Source organism: Drosophila serrata, unplaced genomic scaffold, assembly GCF_035046125.1.
Source record: "Drosophila serrata isolate PLE 108 unplaced genomic scaffold, ASM3504612v1 contig_293, whole genome shotgun sequence".
In the NCBI taxonomy this organism is placed as follows: Eukaryota; Metazoa; Arthropoda; class Insecta; order Diptera; family Drosophilidae; genus Drosophila; species Drosophila serrata.
Window position 1 is genome coordinate 989,647 of NW_028257191.1, and position 20,886 is coordinate 1,010,532.

The 20,886-nt window shown below is 35.9% G+C and overlaps 1 protein-coding gene and 1 long non-coding RNA gene across 6 annotated transcripts in view; one reads left to right on the forward strand and one right to left on the reverse strand.

Annotated features, from left to right (window-relative positions):
- Positions 1-20,886, forward strand: part of PRY (polycystine-related-Y) — a 77,281-nt gene that overhangs the window by 41,878 nt on the left and 14,517 nt on the right. For 2 of the 5 annotated variants that reach the window (XM_086836664.1, XM_086836666.1), the window contains one exon: positions 4,778-7,368. The exons of 1 other annotated variant lie outside the window; for it this stretch is intronic. In XM_086836664.1, coding sequence (XP_086692790.1) covers positions 4,778-7,261 — 2,484 coding nt within the window. In that variant the 3' untranslated portion in view covers positions 7,262-7,368. Of the gene's footprint in view, positions 1-4,777; positions 7,369-12,490; positions 12,904-20,886 lie in introns of those variants that run through there. 2 more of the 5 variants (XM_086836665.1, XM_086836667.1) reach the window with 2 other exon arrangements.
- LOC147643089 (uncharacterized) lies at positions 14,081-19,333 on the reverse strand. The gene is made up of 2 exons (XR_015272543.1): positions 17,543-19,333; positions 14,081-14,589 (listed from the first exon to the last, which is right to left on the reverse strand). It is a non-coding gene; the product is annotated as an uncharacterized LOC147643089 (long non-coding RNA).

Below are 20,886 nucleotides of genomic sequence, written 5' to 3' on the forward strand. Positions count from 1 at the left end.
AAGTATATTAGGATTTAGTAACTTAGGGGTCATTGAATTCCTTTGACCACCGTTTAATAAGTCCAAGCACACCCCTGGCTCTATTCACCATAGACGAAATATGATCAATAAAGTCAAGTTTTAGGTCCATGCGGACGCCCAGATCCTCAACGGAATTTATTCTTTTCAAAGAGCAGCAGTGTAAGTAGCAAGCTTAGGAACGACACGAGAGAATGTCATTAGCTTGCATTTCGAGCCATTTAAATTTAATAAGTTTACACAGCACCAAGTTTGAAAATTATTGAGATCTGTTTGTAAATCCGACTGGCAGGCGACGTCATTATATTGCACGCAAAGCTTGACGTCATCCGCGTACATAAGCATTTTGGAATTAGTCAAGACTTTGGGCAGGTCATTTATAAATAATTTAAACAATAGGAGTCCCAAATGACTTTCTTGCGGGACGCCAGATGTAACCCTTAGAACATTAGATAAATTATTCTTAAAGAGGACCTTTTGCGTCCTGCCATTCAGATAATTTGAGATCCAATTAAGAAGATCACTTGGAAAACCCTTTAAATCGAGTTTTCTTACGAGGAGAGAATGGTTAACAGAGTCAAATGCTTTACTGAAATCAGTATAGATTACGTCTGTCTGAAAATTATTATGGAAGTCCTTTATAATATAGGAAGAGAGCGCCTAAAGATTTGTTGTTGTTGATCTTCGCTTAATAAAACCATGTTTACATCGAGAAATAACTGATCTACAAAGGTGCTGTAAGTGAGTGGTGATAATGTTTTCAAAAAGTTTAGGGATGGCCGACCACTTAGAGATTCCTCTATAATTGCTGGCATCCAATTTGCTACCTTTTTTGTGGAGAGGAATAATAAACGATTCCTTCCAAGTAATGGGAAAGTGGGAGATTTCTAAGGACAAGGTAAACAATTTCAGAAAGGGATAGCATAAGGCGTCGGCACAATACCTGAGCACACAGCCAGGAATTCCGTCGGGACCTGGCGAATACACTGGCTTGACACGATGAAGATCTAAAAGAAGAGAGCTTTCGTTTAGGCTAGGACAGAAAACATTTGGGTATGTCGTAGGAATAAGTCTGGTGTAAATACGAGGAGTTTGCATAACTTGTTTGAAAAAACTGCGAAAATAGATCGGCTATTGCCTGATCATTATTTGCGGTAGTATTTTCAAATGAAAGCGAGGAAGGATTTGTTTTAGGCTTACGTTTAGTGTTAACGAAATTATAAAACTGTTTTGGGTCCTGTGAGAACTGGGCCCTACAACGAGTTAAATAGTTTTTATAACACTGCGCGTTCAGCACGGTAAAGTTTGACCGAGCTGATCAATAAGATGAAAGGGCAGATTGAGAACCGGTGAATTTAAATTTAGCATACAGTCTATATTTTTTATTTTTCAGTCGGCTCAACTCTTTAGTAAACCACGGCGGTTTTTTCGAGATTGGCGGAAAATATAACGAAACACATTCAGTAAAAAATGAATTCATGGCACTGTAAAAAATATCAGCGGCAACTGCCATGTCAGTGCACATGTATAGATCGGACCAATTGAACTCGTTTATAAAATTATTACGCCGTTCAAAGTCCGTCTTGCGAAAACATAGGAGTTTATTGGCTGGACGGTCAGAAATATTCTGTACGTCACACCCAATATCAAGAGTCTCATCGAAAGTTGGATGATAAGGATCTTCAAGCTGCGTCAGAGGCGCCACCCTTGCTAAACTGACTCTCGCAGGATCAGAGACGAAGCAAAGATCAAGCAAGCGCTGTAAGAAATTTCGCACATGGTTGACTTGAGACAGCGAAATGTTGAACACGCCAGCGAAAAAGTCATGCTGTGTAGGTGTATTGAGAGGATTGGTGGAATTATTTGAGCATTTGGAAACTAGTCTGCCAGTTTTGAAGCTATCTGAATGAAACTTTGCTGTTAATCTTCTATATAGTCCTATATAGTCGGAACGGGCCGGATCGGCCGACTATATCATATAACTGCCATTGGAATGATCGTAGAGCGAAATGCCAGACTTTGAATGTAAAGCTATAAAAAGGTGAATGCAGTATATATAACTTGGGTAAATGTTAATATTTTAATTTATTTTTAATTAATGTTTTATACAATTTCTGCAAACAGCAAGAGCTTCCTTTCATGTTTTAAATCTAGTAATACAAAAGTTATTTCTAACTAAACAGGTCTACAAAAATCGGGGAGCGTGCTTCGTTGGAAAGCGAAGTTTCATTACCAAAGTTGAAAAGGAGTGGGCGGATGGTGTCCAAAAATCTGTAGCCGTCGTCAAACCAATAATTCGTCGGCGGCCGATGGCAGGGGTTGATTGAATGTTGTTGTTGTAGTTGTTTCACATGGTGTTCTTCCAGAAAATAAAAATCCGAGCACGGAGCTCTGGGCGACGGGCAATCCCTCGTCCAATTTCAGGAACCCCGGTTGGATCAGCTTTGGATACAAGTCAGATCCCAACACGAGGGAGATTGTCGCTGGACGATGGAACAAGGGATCAGCGAGACGGATGTCATCAAACTTCGCCAGGGCGGCGTCGCTCAGAGTCCGTGTAGGAGTTCTGATCTTGAGGCTGGGATCGAGCCTCAAAATCACCTCGAGGCTGAAACTGCCAGTCCGGGACCGGATGGTCGCCGAGCAGACCTCGTCTTCTCCTACGTCCACGGTGGGTAGTCTATACGCCGCCGCCAGCGACCGATCAATGGAGCTGACCGCCATGCACGGGTCAATCATGGCCCCCATCTCAAAGGTCGACTTCCCAGTATCAAGCACGACGCAGGCCGTCGGGAGCACATGGATGACTTTTTGGTGCAGCAACGCTGCCAGCGACGAGGATGGAGTGGAGGCCGCAGGACGGGTTGCCTCGATGGCTGGCGACGAAGACCTGAAGACGGTCATCACGGACGGCCGCGGCTCCCTCGCCCGAAGCGGAGCACGCTGGCGCGCCGTGCGTTTTGAAGGAGGTGCTGGTGGCGATGAACGAAGCGGCTTCTCGTGCAGATGTGGCTCTCGCCACACTTTTTGCAGCCATCGGTGCTGCGACATGTGCCCTCCGAATGTTGGTGGGCGAGGCAGTTCGAGCAGTACTTGTTGATCAGTACTGCTCGAAGGCGCTTTCCAGCGCTCAGTTTCAGGAACCTCTTGCACCCAGTGTTTGTAGGGGAGCGATCCTGCCGCTAAAGATTCTATACTGGAAAATAGCTCCCGCGACGCAGTCAGAAAATATACAACCCGTAGTGGTTAAAATCATAAGTCGGGGAAGTCGTGGAGCTCGAAATGAGTGCTTCCGCTTTATTACGCATCATACATAGAACTCACTAGCTTAAACATAAGGGCTGCGCTCCAGACCGATAAGCTTAGCTGAACAAAAGTAATTTGCTGAGTAGAATCCGAACTTGACGCATAAACAAGACCATCATCAGATCAGAAATTTGAGATATTCGAAGTTATGTTACTAAAAAAATAGTTATTTCCTGATCGTTTGATTTAACACTATTTTCACAGACTTTTCCGAAGTCTTCGCTAAGGTCAGCTTCTCAAATTTTTTTATTCTTGAAATGTGATTGTTTATTTCTATAGTGCATATACAATAATATCGATTAAAAAGTACTCGGTGGTTTTTAGGGATCCTTAGACGAAACTTTTATTATATTTCGCTTTTGCTCGCTTTCAAATTGAAGATGTCTCACTAATTTGAAACTCGAGTGCAAATACCGCAATATTCGCCTAGTTAACGCTACTGAATTTATCTAATCTCTTACCACCATACTCAAGTATATGTCGTCTCTTTTGTGTTTCTCCACCTGAAAATCATAGTCATAATCTTTATAATGTACTTATGAATTTTTGTTTTTTTATACCCTTGCAGTGTATTATAATTTCAGTCAAAAGTTTGCAACGCATATATATACATAAGTTAAAGATTATTAGTTATTTTTTTATTAAAAAATAATCTTTATTGTTTTGAGTTGGATTAAGAACTGAATTTGTTTAAGCTCGTTTATATAGGCTGCTTCTTTGTCAACGATTTTAGGAACTAGGTTGTTAACACATATGTATTCCGGATCAGCATCAACAGCCGTATCGATCTGGCCATGTCCGTCTCTCCGTTTTTACGCAAACTAGTCCCTAAGTTTTAAAGCTATCTAAATGAAACTTTGCAGTTAGTTTTCTATAAACTCTCACTCGTATATACATATGTCGGAACGGGCCGGATCGGGCGACTATATTACATATGTAGCTGCCTTAGGAACGAACTCAAAATTGTTAGAGCAAAAATGATTACATTTTCAGTTTTAACAGAATTTTATCAAATTTGAGATATAGCCATTTAATATTATTCAACAATTTAGTGTAAAATTCTATGAATTTCGGAATACTGTATCATATATCTGCCATACAAACGATCAGTTAGATGTAGAGGAAAATGCTAGGCAATGAATGTCAAACTTTAAATATAATATGTATAGGTGAATGAAATTAATGCAGGCATTACTTCATTGTTTTTAACATAAATATATATAATTTATATTGCATTAATTCCTGATGATAATGATCACAATTCTAACTGCGAGGGTTTATAAACTTCGGCGTACCGAAGTTATCTTCCTTTTTGTATACTTTTTTTTTGTGTTTTTTCCCATAATCCAACAATATTTAAGGCTGTGAATTAACAGTCTGATTCAAAAGACTATAAGTGAAATAATTTTAATAATATATATATATATAATAATAACGATTGTTTTGAATACAGATATGTGATAATTTTAATGTATGTCATGATGTTACTGTTTATGTTGATGTACGTCGATTTGAAATTGAAGATACAGATATCGCATTTAATGAAGCTTTATCCCAAGCTCGATATTTATTGGAATTTGCCGATTGGGGAAAAGCGTTTTTGCTATTATATCAAGTGGCAAAGTTGATAACATCAAACGAACGTCTCACACCTTTTATCAAAACTCTTTATGAATACCACCCACATACGACTGCACAGCTAACCCATCTAGTCCGTCTTACAAAACGAGTAGTCTTATCCCTAGAACCGCTTGATGATATGGATGTGAGTGCAATTGCCAGAATGCTGAATTTAATTTCATCGACATTCAAGGTAGTTATCGGAAGCAATGAACTCAACACTTTAATGGACAATTATTATGAAACGATGGTAAATGAACTGTGGGATATTCTTAATAAATTTAATTCTGAGTGGGAATATATACCGAAATCTCAATGTCGTGCGGAGTCTGAATCATGTTTGAACATTGATAACTTTAGAAACAAATTGGAGCAAATGTCAACTCTACGTCCGGACGTCTTAGAACATATTAACAATTGGTTACATGCGCAGTGGAAGTTAAGTAGTTGCTTATTTTATGTGGGAATGGGAACAGCCCGGCGCCTTCATCCCGAGGAAGGGCCGAAACTATTAGAACGGTCAACTTTTAATATCAGAATGGAAAGTTTTGATCTCGATAATGAAGGAAACATCGAATTTGAGTCCGCTGACTCAATGCATACGATTGTATTTACTCAAAAACTTCTTCAAGAAATACGTCAACGAATTCGAACTGATGAAATTCTCATTTTTGTTAGAAGTCATAAGCATAGCCAATATTGGTGGTATCCTGAGCAAGATGCCCAAACTCAAGTGCTTGCGGTTAATGCATTTTCAGAAAATTATTTTTGGCAAAAGACTGAGGAGGTTGTAGAGCCTTTTCAATATATTTCAAAATTAAAAATGAATTTTTCTGCTGGTGAATATGCAAGCGATGATCAAAATTCTCAACGTCTTCAACGCGGAATAGATTTCGATGACCCTGAGGAAGATGTGGAAAACGTCATACACGATAATGTATATACATCGTTCGAAGTTCGTATGTATAGAACCGAACTATATGCACATTCAGTGATTGGAATAAAATTTACTCATGCGGATATAGACTATTGTGTATTGATTCGGATGACTAACGTCCCAAAGTTAGAGGATATAGAAACAGATTTTACTTGCCTCGTAAAATCTGATATGAAGGAACCAACAACATTCTTACTACGAAATCATTGTACAAAATCACAGCCTGTATATATTTATGTTCGTGCTGCCAATTTATCAGAGTTGTGGGATAGATTCAATGAAAACGGAGCATTTTTCTCATTCACTACGGAAGTCCGGAGCTGTAGGGTTTGGAAATATGAACGTCCCGAGCCTAGTTGGCAAAACTCCGCTTGCTTTCCAGAAATGAATAAAAGCATATATTTTGGGATACATTGTAAGTGTAACTATATAGGCGACTTTGATGCTGATGCAATGCCAATTATCGCACTACCAATGAACCTAAAATGCCATATAGAACGTCCGGTCATTGGATATAATTATAAAATGATCATTTTCTTTCTGACCATTATCATTTTTGCAGTTGTATTTATATTTCTTAGTATGAAACGTATAAGGTATTTGGATAAAAGATTGTATGTTGAAATATATGAAAGGAAAAAGTTTTGTTATCGCGGTGATATCCTGATCAAGTTTACTTTCGGAGGAAGATATAATGCCGGTACTTCAGCTAATATTATATTTTCATTTAATTCATTCGGCAAAGTATTGGAAGTAATAGCATACCAAAACCCAATGATTCGAAATTTTGAAAGAAACCACACCATTTATTTCCGACTTCGTCGACAGCTTATTAAAATTCCTACACAAATTGCAATAAGTCATGACTACACTGGAATTTATCCCCATTTCTTTTGTCGAACGGTTATAATATGCGATACCCTCACTGAAGAGACACAAAGTTTTCGTTTTCAACAGTGGATCAGACGCTCAAGTAAAGATACCCAATTTAAATCCGCCAAAACAATTTACCGCGGAACAACAGCAGATTCAGATTTACATGAATGGAAGCCAAGATTTTCAAAATCAATGGAAAACTATATGGGTAACTGGTATTTATTTCAACCAATTATTGGTCCATGGCGCTTTGGAATAGATCGGTCGGTGCTCTGTAGATGGGAACGCAGTTGCATATTTTTTGTAAAATTATGTTTTTCCATCTGCATCGTTGTCATATTTTTTGGAAAGACAGAACCGATCGCATGCGACCCCAGTCCACAAAAATACAATCATATTGAAGTAGTTATAAGGCTTTGCTTTATATGTTATATAATAAGTGCTTTGGTTCAGATAGCAATGGAAACCGCTTTTAAAATAGTTGGAATTTATTATTATGTATAAAAAATCGGTAATATATTATTAATTTGCACTTGACATCATAATAATCTCTAACAAATTCTGACAAAGCCCTGTATAGTTATTTTTAAATACAAATTTTAAATTATAAATATGATTGGTTTAGTTATTTATACAAACACAATGAAAGCTTGTATCAATGAAAATTGGGAAATAACCCCGGAATGTTTGGAAAAAAGTTTGCAGCGCAGTGATTCTATAGAACAGGTATGTTAAAAGAAATAAACAAAAAAGTATTATACAATGTGTAGATAACACATTTAAATCATTGATTAATTGTTAATAAACTGTTGTTGATGACAGCCTAGGACATTTCCATTCATCAGTATTTTGTATGGACATTCATTGATGATTCATCAATGTTGTTGTTGATGAGTCTTTGATGACATACTGATTAATGGTACTGCAAGGTAATTATAAGATCCCTAGAGCATTGTTGATTTGAAAATCATCGAAATAAGTATTGTAAGGGATAGCTATATTTGTATCTAATGTTTGCTTTTTCGTCTTAAATATTTCCCAATCGCTGTTGGCTTAGCTCTGGAGTTATGGTCCTCTAAACGTTTGTAGTGTGCAACCATATAGTTCGTCGGGGGTTGGTGAGGATCTGGGCTGCTGGGGCACGCTATAAATTTCCGGCTCTAGCTCGTCGGCTTTGGGGTTGCAGGTCTTGCTCACCCAGATCTCGTTCGACGACTACACATAATTATTAACAAGACAAGAAATTAACGTGCTGCGACAAAACAATAGCTAGAAGTTAATCGGAAGGACGATTAACAAAATTCACACTAAGAAGAAAAGTCAGAAGAAAAGCGGAAGTAGATAAAACAGAACAGATGTTACTATGCTCGCTTTATACCCACCCAACCTAAGATCACCTGCCGCAAGAGCACGGCTCTGGTTACCCTTTGGAACCCTACGACCGTGGAGTCATCCTACGAGTCGGTAAATTACGCTTTTTAAGCTTCCATGATTTCAAAAGTTAAAACAGGTTTAATAAAATAATTTTAAAACTTAAAGCTAACAGAGAAGGTAAATATAAGCTAAAATTAAAATGTAGAATATAAAAGAGGTGCATATGTGTATATGTGAGTGTTTAAAAATTGTAAAAAAAAAATTTAAAAGAGATATTTTCTCATCTTAAAAGTTTAAATTAAATCGAAATTGTATGCTTAAGTGTTGTTTTACTTCATGTTTTTTTTTTTAACTATTAAAATAAATAGCTTTCATGTCTCTTAATTTTTTAATTTCAGTTGTTGCAATAGTTTATGTAGATTTCATTTAGTGTATTTTAAATTAAATTATTTTAAATTGTTTTCGTTTTCAAATATTCTCATTTTTCTTGGCAATAACTTTATTCAAAACTCACTCAAGTTATCTTTCGGCGAAGATCGATCTCCCTCGACGATTTGCTGAAAAAGGGGGTTAAAGATCGAATGGCCAGTTCACCCTATTTTCATTATGATACACTATTATCTTCGCTATGCAACAAGAGAACTCCATTTGTAATTGTATTGGATTGTGAAGGCATATTAATTTTAAATAAATGTGTGTTAAATTAAAGTTAAGCATAAAACTAAATTAAATTAAAAATGTTTGCAAGTCAGCATTAATTCACATCATTTTTGGCTTCATTAAATTTTAGGCTAGTCGCAAGCAGAGGTATATGTCGAGCATAAATTTTCCAAATTCAAAAGGCCAACATTAGCAACACTTTTGGGCCAATAATCTCACTTCAGAAAAAAGGAAGTAGCCAAAATGGGCTTAAAGGGTAAAACCCCATTTAAGGTTCTTTCACACTTGCACTAATATACTCTAAGGAGGTTAGATCACAGAGGGCGAATGAAGGTTAACCCGCTTGGTCAAAGTCATTTGGCATTTCCCCGGTTACGTAACAGAATTTCACAAAAAAAATTAATCTTCTCTTCAGACGCGAAGCTGGCCAGAAATGGGTTACGCATCCGCGCTGTTGGCCAGATTTTTATTGAGAATCAGCTCCTCCTGCGCTGGTTGCCTAGGGACTTAAATTTCTGCTGCAGGTCCCAATCTGTAAATTTGTTGAATTCACCATAAGCACTGCACAAAACGAACACTGCGTTTGAATAGTTACCCGCTGGCTGAGCCCTGGTACCAAAAATTAAGAATTTTCAGTGAAAGGTCTTCTCGACCTTTGGCACTGGCCGTGGATGATTGCTGCTTCGCTGCCTCCACTTTTTAAACCTTCCTGGTCTGTATGACAAAAAGGTTACTCACTGTGCCGAAAACTTTGGCACTCCTATACTCACTTTTAGGTAAAGCTTTCAGCAGCCACTTCAGTTCAGGAGCAGCGAAAAATTTCCTAATTGGACTCTAAGCTTCTCTTTTGTAACGCAACTCTGAGCTCGCTGTTATATTTACCCGAAACGCGTTTTGGGCTAAGTGCAACTCTTGACTTCGGTACGTGCATTCAAGCTTGTCTTAAGCTTCGTTACGTTACCGTCTAACTAGCTTTTCGTTATTTCCAAAAATGGTATAGCTAGGCTTAGAACTCACATAAAGGGTCTTCTGTTCTTTACGTTACCGTAATGTCCTTTACGTCATTAACAACACTAGCAAAGCTTGTAGAGCTGGAAAACAATCGATGTCTGGGGCCATCGATGTTTTCGATGTTTTTGAATCGATGTTTTCAGTTAAAACAAAAAATTAAAAATTAACAAATTTATTTATTTGAGATCATTGTTTTTGATTTTTGTTGAGGAAAAGTAGCTTATCCACTATATTCGATTTTAGAGCGCATCTCCTGTCGGATACAATCTGTCCACCTTTGCTGAACGCTCGCTCAGAAGCGCAGGAAGACGGTGGTACGCAAAAATACTTCTATGATAAAATCGCTAAGGCTGTCGTATCCTTTGTATGCTCCTAAAATTTAGAGAAAATTATTTTTGTTATATTAACCATGTGAATAATTATATTACACTTATTATTACCTTCCAATAATCAAGCGGATTCACTTCTTCAGCTTCATGCGCCGTATCAAAATATTGACGCAAAAGTATAATAGCGTCAGCTTTATTTCTTTGATTTCATTTTATCCTCTAGCTTTTGGCTCATAAAGGAAAAGCGTTTGGGTTGTGGTGGTGTTGGCTGTGGACGTGGTGTTGTTTTGGACAAAAATGTGGATACTTCTAACTCTAAGGCTTTTTTAGCCTGCTCAGCATTTGATGGCTGCAGGAATCCATCCTTTTGAAACGTGGGTCCAAAATGGTTGCAAGCCTTGTCGCGGTATGCTCCTCGTACGGTGAAAATCGCTCTGGCATTCGGACCCTTAGGTAGTCGACGACTAGTTTAGCCTCTGGAGATATGAAAGAGTTCATTTCAAATATTTGTTTGCGCAGCTCACAGCATGTTGGAATGATCAGTGATATAGTCACTTTTGTGTCTGCAGAAACGGATACGGTTGCATCCATAGTGGCCTATGAGCCATCGATGTTTAGAAAATTTAAGAAACATCGATTGTTTTCCAGCTCTAAAAGATTGGTTTAGACCTCACGTAAAGTATTGCATTCTTTTAGGCCAACTTTATTTTTCAGGGTCTTCAGGGTCTTTCGAAATTAGATGAAAAAGGAGTGCATCAGAACCTTTAAAAGAGCTACGAAATGGCGATGCAACAAACTATTTATACCTTTGCAGGATATTTTAATTTAATTTAACTAAAGCCGCGAGTACTGGGCTGCATATAGCCGGTGCTCGATTACTAGCTATACCGCCACGGTCACCATCCCGTCGGGAGAGTTATGCGTTCGCACCGGAATGGTGCCTAGCTCCGCGCGGGACGGCTGCTCTTGACCGTGGTCTGGACCTCAGATGGATGTACTTGTGAGGTCACCGGCTTCCACTCCGCTGTCGTATCCTGAAATAATTCCTCCAACACTGGCTCCATGTGTCCCATCCGGACGGCAACGGTGCCGGGTGTCAATCCTAGGGCCCGGTCGAGTAGGCTGGTCCATGAGCGTGGCGGAGCAGTGGCTTCGCCTCCGGAAGGGGCTGGTGTTGGTGTGCGCACCAACGGCGGCATCACCTCGGCCGGGAATGACTTCGCCACCCGGGACTCCATTCCATGCGATGGAATTTCGCTGGTGTTTCTTTGCCTCACTGTCGCTTGATTCCGACTCCCACTGCATCGCCTTGCCTGTAGGGAAGGGTAGTTCGGTGCAGGGCTCGGTGGCGACGTGGAAAGCCATTTCGATGTATCCAGGTCATTGGTGATGAAGCGAACTTTGGGGGAATCTCGCCCAATGATTCCATCCGTCCGGTCGCCGAGAAAGACTAGGAGTGTCAAGTTTTGCCCCAGTGCTGGCAACAATGGACAGGCTAAGGCGGCCTTCTCTGCCACCTACTCCATCTCCTCAACGGGGCCCAGTCTAAACAGTCAATATATTTATAAAAGTGCTGTAGTTTTAACCCTTGAGAATTTAAAATCTAAACATGGTCTTCGGCACATGCTCGTGATGGCTTTTGCTTTAAATACCAATTTTTTTATTGTGTATTTAAATCACAACCCTCATCGGCATGTTCCTCTACGCTAGCTACATCAAAATCACTAACTCATATTTCATCTATTTTCATAGGTAACTCCAATGGTTCCCTATTCTCTCTTGTGCTAGGCCCAGCTTTTTCATCTATTGCCTCGCTTTGTATTTCGCTAGGTCTCTTATGCGCACGCCTCAAAACTCCTTCCTTGTTTTTGCTGTTAATTTGGCAATATGCTTAGAGCCAACCATTTTTCCCTTTGTTAATTTTAGTTCGGGCAGTTAAAATTCTATATAAGAGTATTTTATTTTATTTAGTTATGTTTTTGTTTGTTTATGTTGTGTTTGTATATATGATTTATTTTTAATATAAATAAATAATCAAAATAAAAATATAAATTTAAAAATTGTGTTTCTAGCAAATTTGGTGTGTAACAGGCCAATTAATATAAGTATGCTCTGGAGCAAAGAGAAACGACAATAAAAGTGTTAAACATAATTTAAAAAGAAATAGAAGATATAATATAAAATAAAGGAAAATAATAACATCTTTAATTTCAAAAATAAAATTTTATAAATTAAATCATAAAATGTTACATGGTATAAATTACACTTTCATTTATTTTCCTTAAAATGTTTATTATTTTAAATATTTTCTTTTAATTCTTTTTTTCGTAATCAACACCATGTTTTTATACCCTTGCAGAGTATTATAAAATCAGTCATATCTTTTGGATTCAGGTTGGATTCAAGAGGCCTCCATCCTGAATCATTAAGGAATTTTCATACAAGCCATCCGGATTCTAAATGGAATCAGAAATCAGGCAGTAATCGTAGGGGAATTTTTAGTATAATCAGATAGGACTCTCAAGGGAATACCAGGCGGAATCACCAAGGAATCGTAGTGGAATTCGTTTAGATCAGATAGAAATCTAAGGTGAATTTCTATAGGAATCGCAGAGGAATTCCTGCAGGAATCTCAGAGAAATCTCCTTGGAGTACAATTCAAAATCCACCAGGATTACCCAATCAATCCCATGCTATTTCTTCAGGATTATCCTCCCCCTCCATAAAATATTGCAAAAATCAATATAAATACATTTAAATTTATTTATTTTATTTTTTATTCTTTTTTTACGATTATTATTTTTCACACAACTTAACGCGTGAGCCTGGACCTTCTCTGCTGGCTGGCTCTGGTCCTCCAAGCTAGAAATACTTTCTGTAAAGAAAATCAGTGGAAATCAGTTAATGTATTCTTTCATAATGAAAAAAAAAAAATAAATAAAATAAAATAATAAATAATTTTTTTTCCCACAGTAAAAGCAGGTCCTCAGTCAGCATAGTTTTTATAGACTTTGTTATAGTCCTCTTCAGAAGTTTGGTTACAGCGGTGATCTGCAAAAATATATATATTCTATAAATATTTTATTTATAAATATTAATTACACATAATTCTTTATTCTCTGGGCCTAAACTAAACTCCAGATCGACTAAGGCCTGCTCGTCCTTTAAAGGGAACTCAAAGTTGACTGGATTTTTAGGTCTTTCCCTTAGGGAAGACCTCCAGCAATGCAGTCAACCTTGGGATCTGCTGCGTGCAGGACGCCAACTCCTTTGATGTTGACTCTAGCGCCTGTGTATTTTTCTCCAAAATCTTACTTTGGACCTGCATCTTCTGTTCAAGCTCCTCGACCTTTTGAACTAGGCGATCCATTTCATTTTTGCTGCCTTTCTGAGGCTCCATTAAAAAACCATCCTCTAAAAAATGAAATAAGGGGAAAAAAACTTAAATACGTTTAATTTTAATTGATTTACTTACCTTTAATATCAAACGCCAACTTTTGAATTTGTTGCCGGTGGCTCCATTTTAAGCGTATCTAAAAAAATATATATACATATTTATGATTTTATGTGTTCTTTTCTTTTTTTGAATAAAATACTCTTTTTTGTCATCGGACAGTGGAAGGTTAATCTTCTATAGATACATTAAGCTCCGTCGCTTAAGGCATGCCCGATTCATATTTAAAAATTCGCCTACGGACTAAACACTAAAAAAAAAAAATAAATAAATAAAATTAACAAAGGGAAATCTAAGGAAAATGTAAAAATGGAACTAATACAAATTTCCCCTTATATGGCATCGCTATTGCTTTTCTAACCTTATCTGATAGCCGAAATCTTTCTAAATCTGATGCCATATATAAGCCACCTTCGCAAACACCTAAAGCTAAGGAGGACACAGGCTCTTTTATTGTAATTTAGTATTTAGTTCCTAAATAAAAGTCGGTGTAAGTCGATTCACTTTGATTTTTATTATTTTATTTATATGCGCGCACAACCAGCCTTGTCAGTAGAAAAAGGAAACAGTGATGATAGAACTTAATATCGATAACGATTTATAAAGTAGAGATCAGGCAGTGTGACCGCATTTGTAATGTTGGTTTTGATAACATATTCCAACACGCCCTCCTCAAAATTAACATTACAAGTTTTTTATAAGTACTGGTGCGCATTCTGGGAGTTACAATAAAATGATTCAGCATTTGCTGCATGGATTGGGGAAAACCCAGAAAAACCCAATCAAATCATTGTATAAGATATGGTAAATTATAAAATTCTTACTTCAGTAAACAATAAACTACATTTTGGTACTATTTCATTTGGTTAAGTTAGATTAAATCATATATGTAGGATTTCCTAAAAATTAGTTTTCTTGAATTTAAATTAGTCCCATTTTGCTTCTTAGGGTGTTGAATCTTCCGATAGCCAGCGGCTTTGTAAGGATGTCAGCGAGTTGATTTTCTGTGGATATATACTCAATAGAAACAATATTATTCTCGACCTGTTCTCGGGAAAAATGATATTTTATATCAATGTGCTTTGATCTTTTATGGCATGATGGATTATTAACAATATTTATGCAACCTTGATTATCCTCAAAAATGGTTATAGGTCTTTCTAATTTTATGTAAACGCTTTCTAGAAGACTCTTCAACCATAAGGCTTCTCTTACAGCTTCAAACAAAGCCATATATTCAGCTTCAGTTGACGAAGCAGCTACTGAACTCTGCCTTTTTGTATTCCAACAGATTAAGTTGGAATCAAACATTTTAAAAATGTAACCTGTTGTACTCTTTCTATCGATTTCATTACCGCCCCAATCAGAATCAACATAACCTGTAAATATGTTTTCGAATGCTATATTTTTCTTGAATACTAATTTCATATCAATGCTACCTTTAAGATATCTTAAAATTCTCTTTAGGGATTGCCATAACTCAGAATTATATTTATTTGTGTAACGACTTAAAATATTTACTGCAGTAGCAATGTCTGGTCGTGTACATAACATAACATACATTAGGCAACCAATTAAATTGCGACAAGGTGCATCATAATTCTCCTCAGAATTCAATAATTCATAATTAAGTTTAATTGGGAGCGGTGTACTGACTGCTTTACAATCTTCCATTTTAAATTTATTTAAAATCTTTTTAATATATGCTGATTGACTCAAATATATTTCTTTTTCACAGAATTCTATCCTCATTCCAATAAAATACTTTATTTGTCCCATATCAGTCATTCGGAATTTGTTCATTAAATATGCTTTAAAACTATTCATCCTCTCTATATCTAATGTGGCTATCACCAAGTCATCTACATATAGTAGTACATAGATGTTATTATTGATATCTTTCTTATCTAAAATATATATACAGCGCTCAACAGGTGAATTTACAAATCCACATTCTTTTAGAGATTTCTCAAATACTTCAAACCAGCATCTCGCTGCTTGCTTAAGTCCATATATTGCTTTATTTAATTTACATACTTTATCTTTGACACATGCTACTCCTTCAGGAATTTTCATGTAAATTTCTTCTTTCAGTGTTCCATTTAAGAAAGCAGTTTTTACATCCATGTGATGTACGTTCAAGCCATGTTGAGTTGATATTGACATTATGAAAAGAAAACTTGAAATTCGGGCAACTGGTGCAAATGTTTCTTCATAATCTATTTGATATTTTTGCATAAACCCACGTGCAACTAATCTTGCCTTATACTTTACAGGGTTTCCAAATTCATCGCATTTTAAAGTAAATACCCTTTTACTGTCAACAATATTTTTGTTTTCAGGTCTTTTAACAATGCACCATGTATTATTCAATTCATGGGCATTTAGTTCTACATTAATAGCTTCTTCCCAGGCACGCTTATCACTTCTACTTCGAATTTCATCGAATGTGCTTGGAATATCACTAAAAATGCTGTGAGCATTTAATATACATTTATTAAGATCTGTTTCATCTTCATTATAGGATATTTTTGGCAAGTTCTTTAATCTATTACTTCGTCTAGTGGAAACTTCAACAAGTTGTTCTACGACATCAGTATCAATATGATTTTCTTGTTTTGATTTTGATTCCGTACTTTCATTCCGGATAAAATCGCTGTATTTCTCCTTACTCTCATTCAGGACAATTGATTGGTCTCCTTACTATCATTCAGGAATTTCAATTTATTTGAGTTTTCCTTACTCTCATTCAGAACCTTCGTATAGTCGTCTTCCTTACTATCATTCGGGAAGTTTAATTTGTTTGATTTCTCCCTACTATCATTCAGGACATCTGTATGGTTATCTTCCTTACTATCATTCGGGAAGTTTGATTGACTTGATTTATCCTTACTCTCATTCAGGACATCTGTATCATCATCTTCCTTACTATCATTCGGGAAGTTAAATTGACCATATTGCTTACTCTCATTCAGCAATTCAATATCGTTCAGAACAGCTCTAGAATTTATCATGTTTGTTTCGTCAATTATTACATCTCTTGCAATAATAAACTTTTCATTATTTAAATCCCATAATTTAAAACCATTTGGTTCATAACCAACTAGTATTGCTTTAAATGATTTTTCATCAAATTTTCTCTTTCTGTTTTTATTATGAACGTAAACTGTTGACCCAAAAATCCTAAGATTTTTTAAACTTGGCTTTCTATCATGCCACATCTCATATGGAGTTTTTTCAAAATTACCAAGTGCTCTAGTTGGAATTCTGTTCGTTAGATATGTGGCTGTTAGCACAGCTTCACCCCAGAAGGTTTTATCTAATTTTGCACCATTTACCATAGCACGCGCTTTTTCTGTGAGAGTCCTTATCATCCTCTCCGAACTCCATTTAACTGCGGTGTATATGGTACAGTTAGATGGTAACTAATCCCTCTCTGGACACAAAATTCCCGCATATCTGTTGACAAATATTCCCTTCCATTGTCTATGTATAAATTTACAACCTTTAGATTAAAATGCGCCTCACTTTTTGCAACGAAATCTTTAAACATGTTAAATACATCAGATTTATGCTTAATTAAATAAGTTACACAATAATGTGTAAATTGATCTACAAAAATTACAAAATAGTTCTTGTCATCAATTGAAGTAGGTGTGATGGGACCACACACATCTGAATGCATTACGAAAAGTGCTCTTTTAATATAATTTTTATTTTTTTGTTTTGCAAAAGGTAATCTAGCTTGCTTTCCATTAAGACAAGCTTCGCATATCTCTGTAATAGGTAGAACCTTGTCTAAAAGTTTATTATCATTAAAGAAATTCTTTCTTTTTATATCTAACAATTTCCCTTCACTTATATGACCTAGCCTTTCATGCCATAATTGATCTGTATTTTTGTTTTCCATATTTAATGTAAATGCTGCAAACTTAATAATAGGTATATTGTACATACCGGTATTCTCAGCAACTAACAACCCATTTTTGGATATTTTCATTCCGTTTTTGTTAAATTCCACTGTCATCCCAGCCTCTTGGAGGCGCTTCACCGAAATTAAGTTGTCAGGAACTTCTGGGCAATAGAGGACATCTTCCAGTGTTATTTGTCGTCCATTATACAGACGCACTATTCCACGCCTTGTTGCATAAACAAATTCTCCTTGCTTTGCCACCGCAATCTTAATGGGAGGCTCCAATTGGATTGAATCCATGAAAAGGTTTTTGTCATTTACAATATGATCACTGGCACCAGAATCCAATATGAAGCTGACATTCTTATCGGAATTTGTCAGATTCTGATTTGCACGTTTAAGCATAAATGCAAAACCAGGCTGAGTTGTCGCGACTTTTGCTTGTTTTTCATTTTCTTTATTTTTATTTGAATTTATTCGTTTATAACTGTAGCAGTCCTTCTTAACGTGTCCCTCTTTTCCACAGTAGTGGCACTTAATATTTGTTTTCTTAAATTGTTTACGCCCAGTATTATTTATCCCTTTCTTGTAATTATTTTTAAACGGTCCACTTCTAACATTCTTTCCGTTAAAGGAACTAACTGTATTCATTATCTTTCTACTAGTATCATTAGAATCATTCTTAATTTTAATTTCATGATCTAACAATCTGTGTTTCACAAATGCTAATGTCAAATTTTCTACAGCCAATGTTTCAATGGCAGTGATTACTCCGTTATATGATGATGGCAAAGTCAGCAATAAATGCGATACTTTACCCATTTCATCAATTCGAGATCCTGCGGCCATTAATTCATTGACAATTTCATCGAATATTATAAAGTGATTTGAAAGTGTCATCTCACTTTTAAGTTTAAGAGATAATAATTTTTTTTGAAGCGACAATTGCGATGCAAGACTTTTTCTCTCATAGGTATCATCCAAATTCTTAAATATTTCTCGCGCAGTTTTGTCGCTTGTCGCAAAATTCAAAAAAGAGTCACTTAAATGTTGAATTATTGTGCTTTTTGCACGTCTTTCTGCCTTTAACCAATCATCATCAATTTCATGCGGTAATTCCCCATCTAAAACTTTTAAGACCTCTAGCTCTTCCAGGAGTGCTCTTACTCGAAATTTCCATATCCCATACTTTTGCCCATCAAACGGTTTTATATTATTCTTTGTCTTATCCATATTTTCTTTTTAAATTTGTATGTATGACTTGTAAATGTGAACTACGAAAATGAAGTATGTATTTGTGTATTTGTGAATTTCATAAGAACCACTCTATTTCATCAGATTTCAAAGAACTTTAAAATGAAGTATGTATATGTGTATGTGTGAATTTCACAAGACCAATTCTATTGCATCCGATTTAGAAGAACTGAAAAAAAAATTAAGTATGTATATGTATGTGTATGTGTGAATTTCACAAGAACTATTATATTCTTCAGATTATTTATATCTAATAATATTATTATATTTCACCAAGAATACTATATTTCACAAGACCTATAGAACCGTCTCTGTGTATGTGTGAGTTTCACAAGAATCAAATTAATATATTAAGTTTTCTTCACTTTCTCTTCAATAATATGTTTTAGTGAGGGCTGGGCCCATAACCTATTGTAATTTAGTATTTAGTTCCTAAATAAAAGTCGGTGTAAGTCGATTCACTTTGATTTTTATTATTTTATTTATATGCGCGCACAACCAGCCTTGTCAGTAGAAAAAGGAAACAGTGATGATAGAACTTAATATCGATAACGATTTATAAAGTAGAGATCAGGCAGTGTGACCGCATTTGTAATGTTGGTTTTGATAACATATTCCAACATCTTTAAATAAACTATTCAATTCTTCTGCCTAAAATACAAATACCGTCTGCACCCTCTTCAAAACTATCTACCTCAATTGGGATGTGTTCTCCTACATAACAAAACTATCAGGCCTTTTATTTTTGAGTGTACATCACTTCAACTGTAAAACGCTTCCTAGTAATTGGTTTGGAAACTATATTCATTATTAATTTTATTATATAAAATTCTAAGTAATCATTTTCGCATGACACCCAATTTAATAAGTTGCATGAAGTCCAGAGAAACTTGAGTTACCATTTTAATACCAAGTTTTTCTAAAGAGGACTGTTTTTTTAAATATTCTACTTTATGATGGTGACGGTAAGTCCTGTAACAAAAGTTCTCATCTGATATCAATTCACCACGTTCAGTACTGAATGTCAATACAGAATCTACTTTTTTTAGAAATCACTCTACTCACCTTTTGTGAAATTATATCTAAATATTTGGGATTGAATTTGATATTATTATATTTAATTTTCAACTCTTTAACAAAAGCACTTCTAATTGCTGTCACACGTCAACTTCAAATGCAAAGGGAATAGGGAGAAACAAAGCAAAGCCGAAAACAGCCAACCGAAAATTCTGGCGCTTTCCAGGGTATAGTCCTCCCAAACGATGCCTTGTAAATATAACCACACAAGGCAGATTTTTTAAGTTGAACATTTTGTCTTTGCCTTAATACGTGTCAATATACCATACGATAAAATAAGTAAACATCAATTGAATAAAATCGTAAATATTTATTAACATACCAACTAATTCTAAAAAGGGTATTCTGATGTCGATTATTTCCCCCTTCCCACCATTTCCATCTCTGTCTAATTTGCTAATCTGTCGCATGCCGAAAACAACAAATATGATGTCAGAACTTCGGCAGTAGCCGAACACAGGTAGAATTTTCATTGCCTACTTTGTTTCCGAGTTCTCTTACCGAAACTCATGGATTTGTTTTTGATTTTCGGACATGACACCAGTAATCGGACAGGAAACGAATTTGGAAGATAACACAAAGCGTACATACATACATAAGTGTTTCTAGAGGCTACACTCATAAAAATTTTAACCCGAAATCGCCCTAAAAAGTACACTTTTCGCCCTAAAAATGGATCCAAAAGCGAGTCGCCCTAAAAATTTAAGAAAAATTTGCCCTAAAATCGGAAAAGAAACTTCCTCAAATCTAAGGCGATTTTTCTTAAATGTAGAAAAAATGTCCTTGTTTTTAGGGCGATTTTCCCTAAATATGTGAAAATGTTTTTAAAATTAAAGGTACATTTTTCTTAAATTTAGAAAGATTTTTCTTAGTTTTAGGGTTATTTGACCACTAAAATGCGACTTTTTTTTCTAAATTTTATTTCTTGAACTAAGAAAACTGGCCCGATATATAAGAATCTACATATTTTTTTGATTTTTTTTCTTCTAAATTTAATTTCTCGAATTAAGAAAACTGGCCCAAGATATTGGTGATTTTGGGGTGAATTTATAATTTT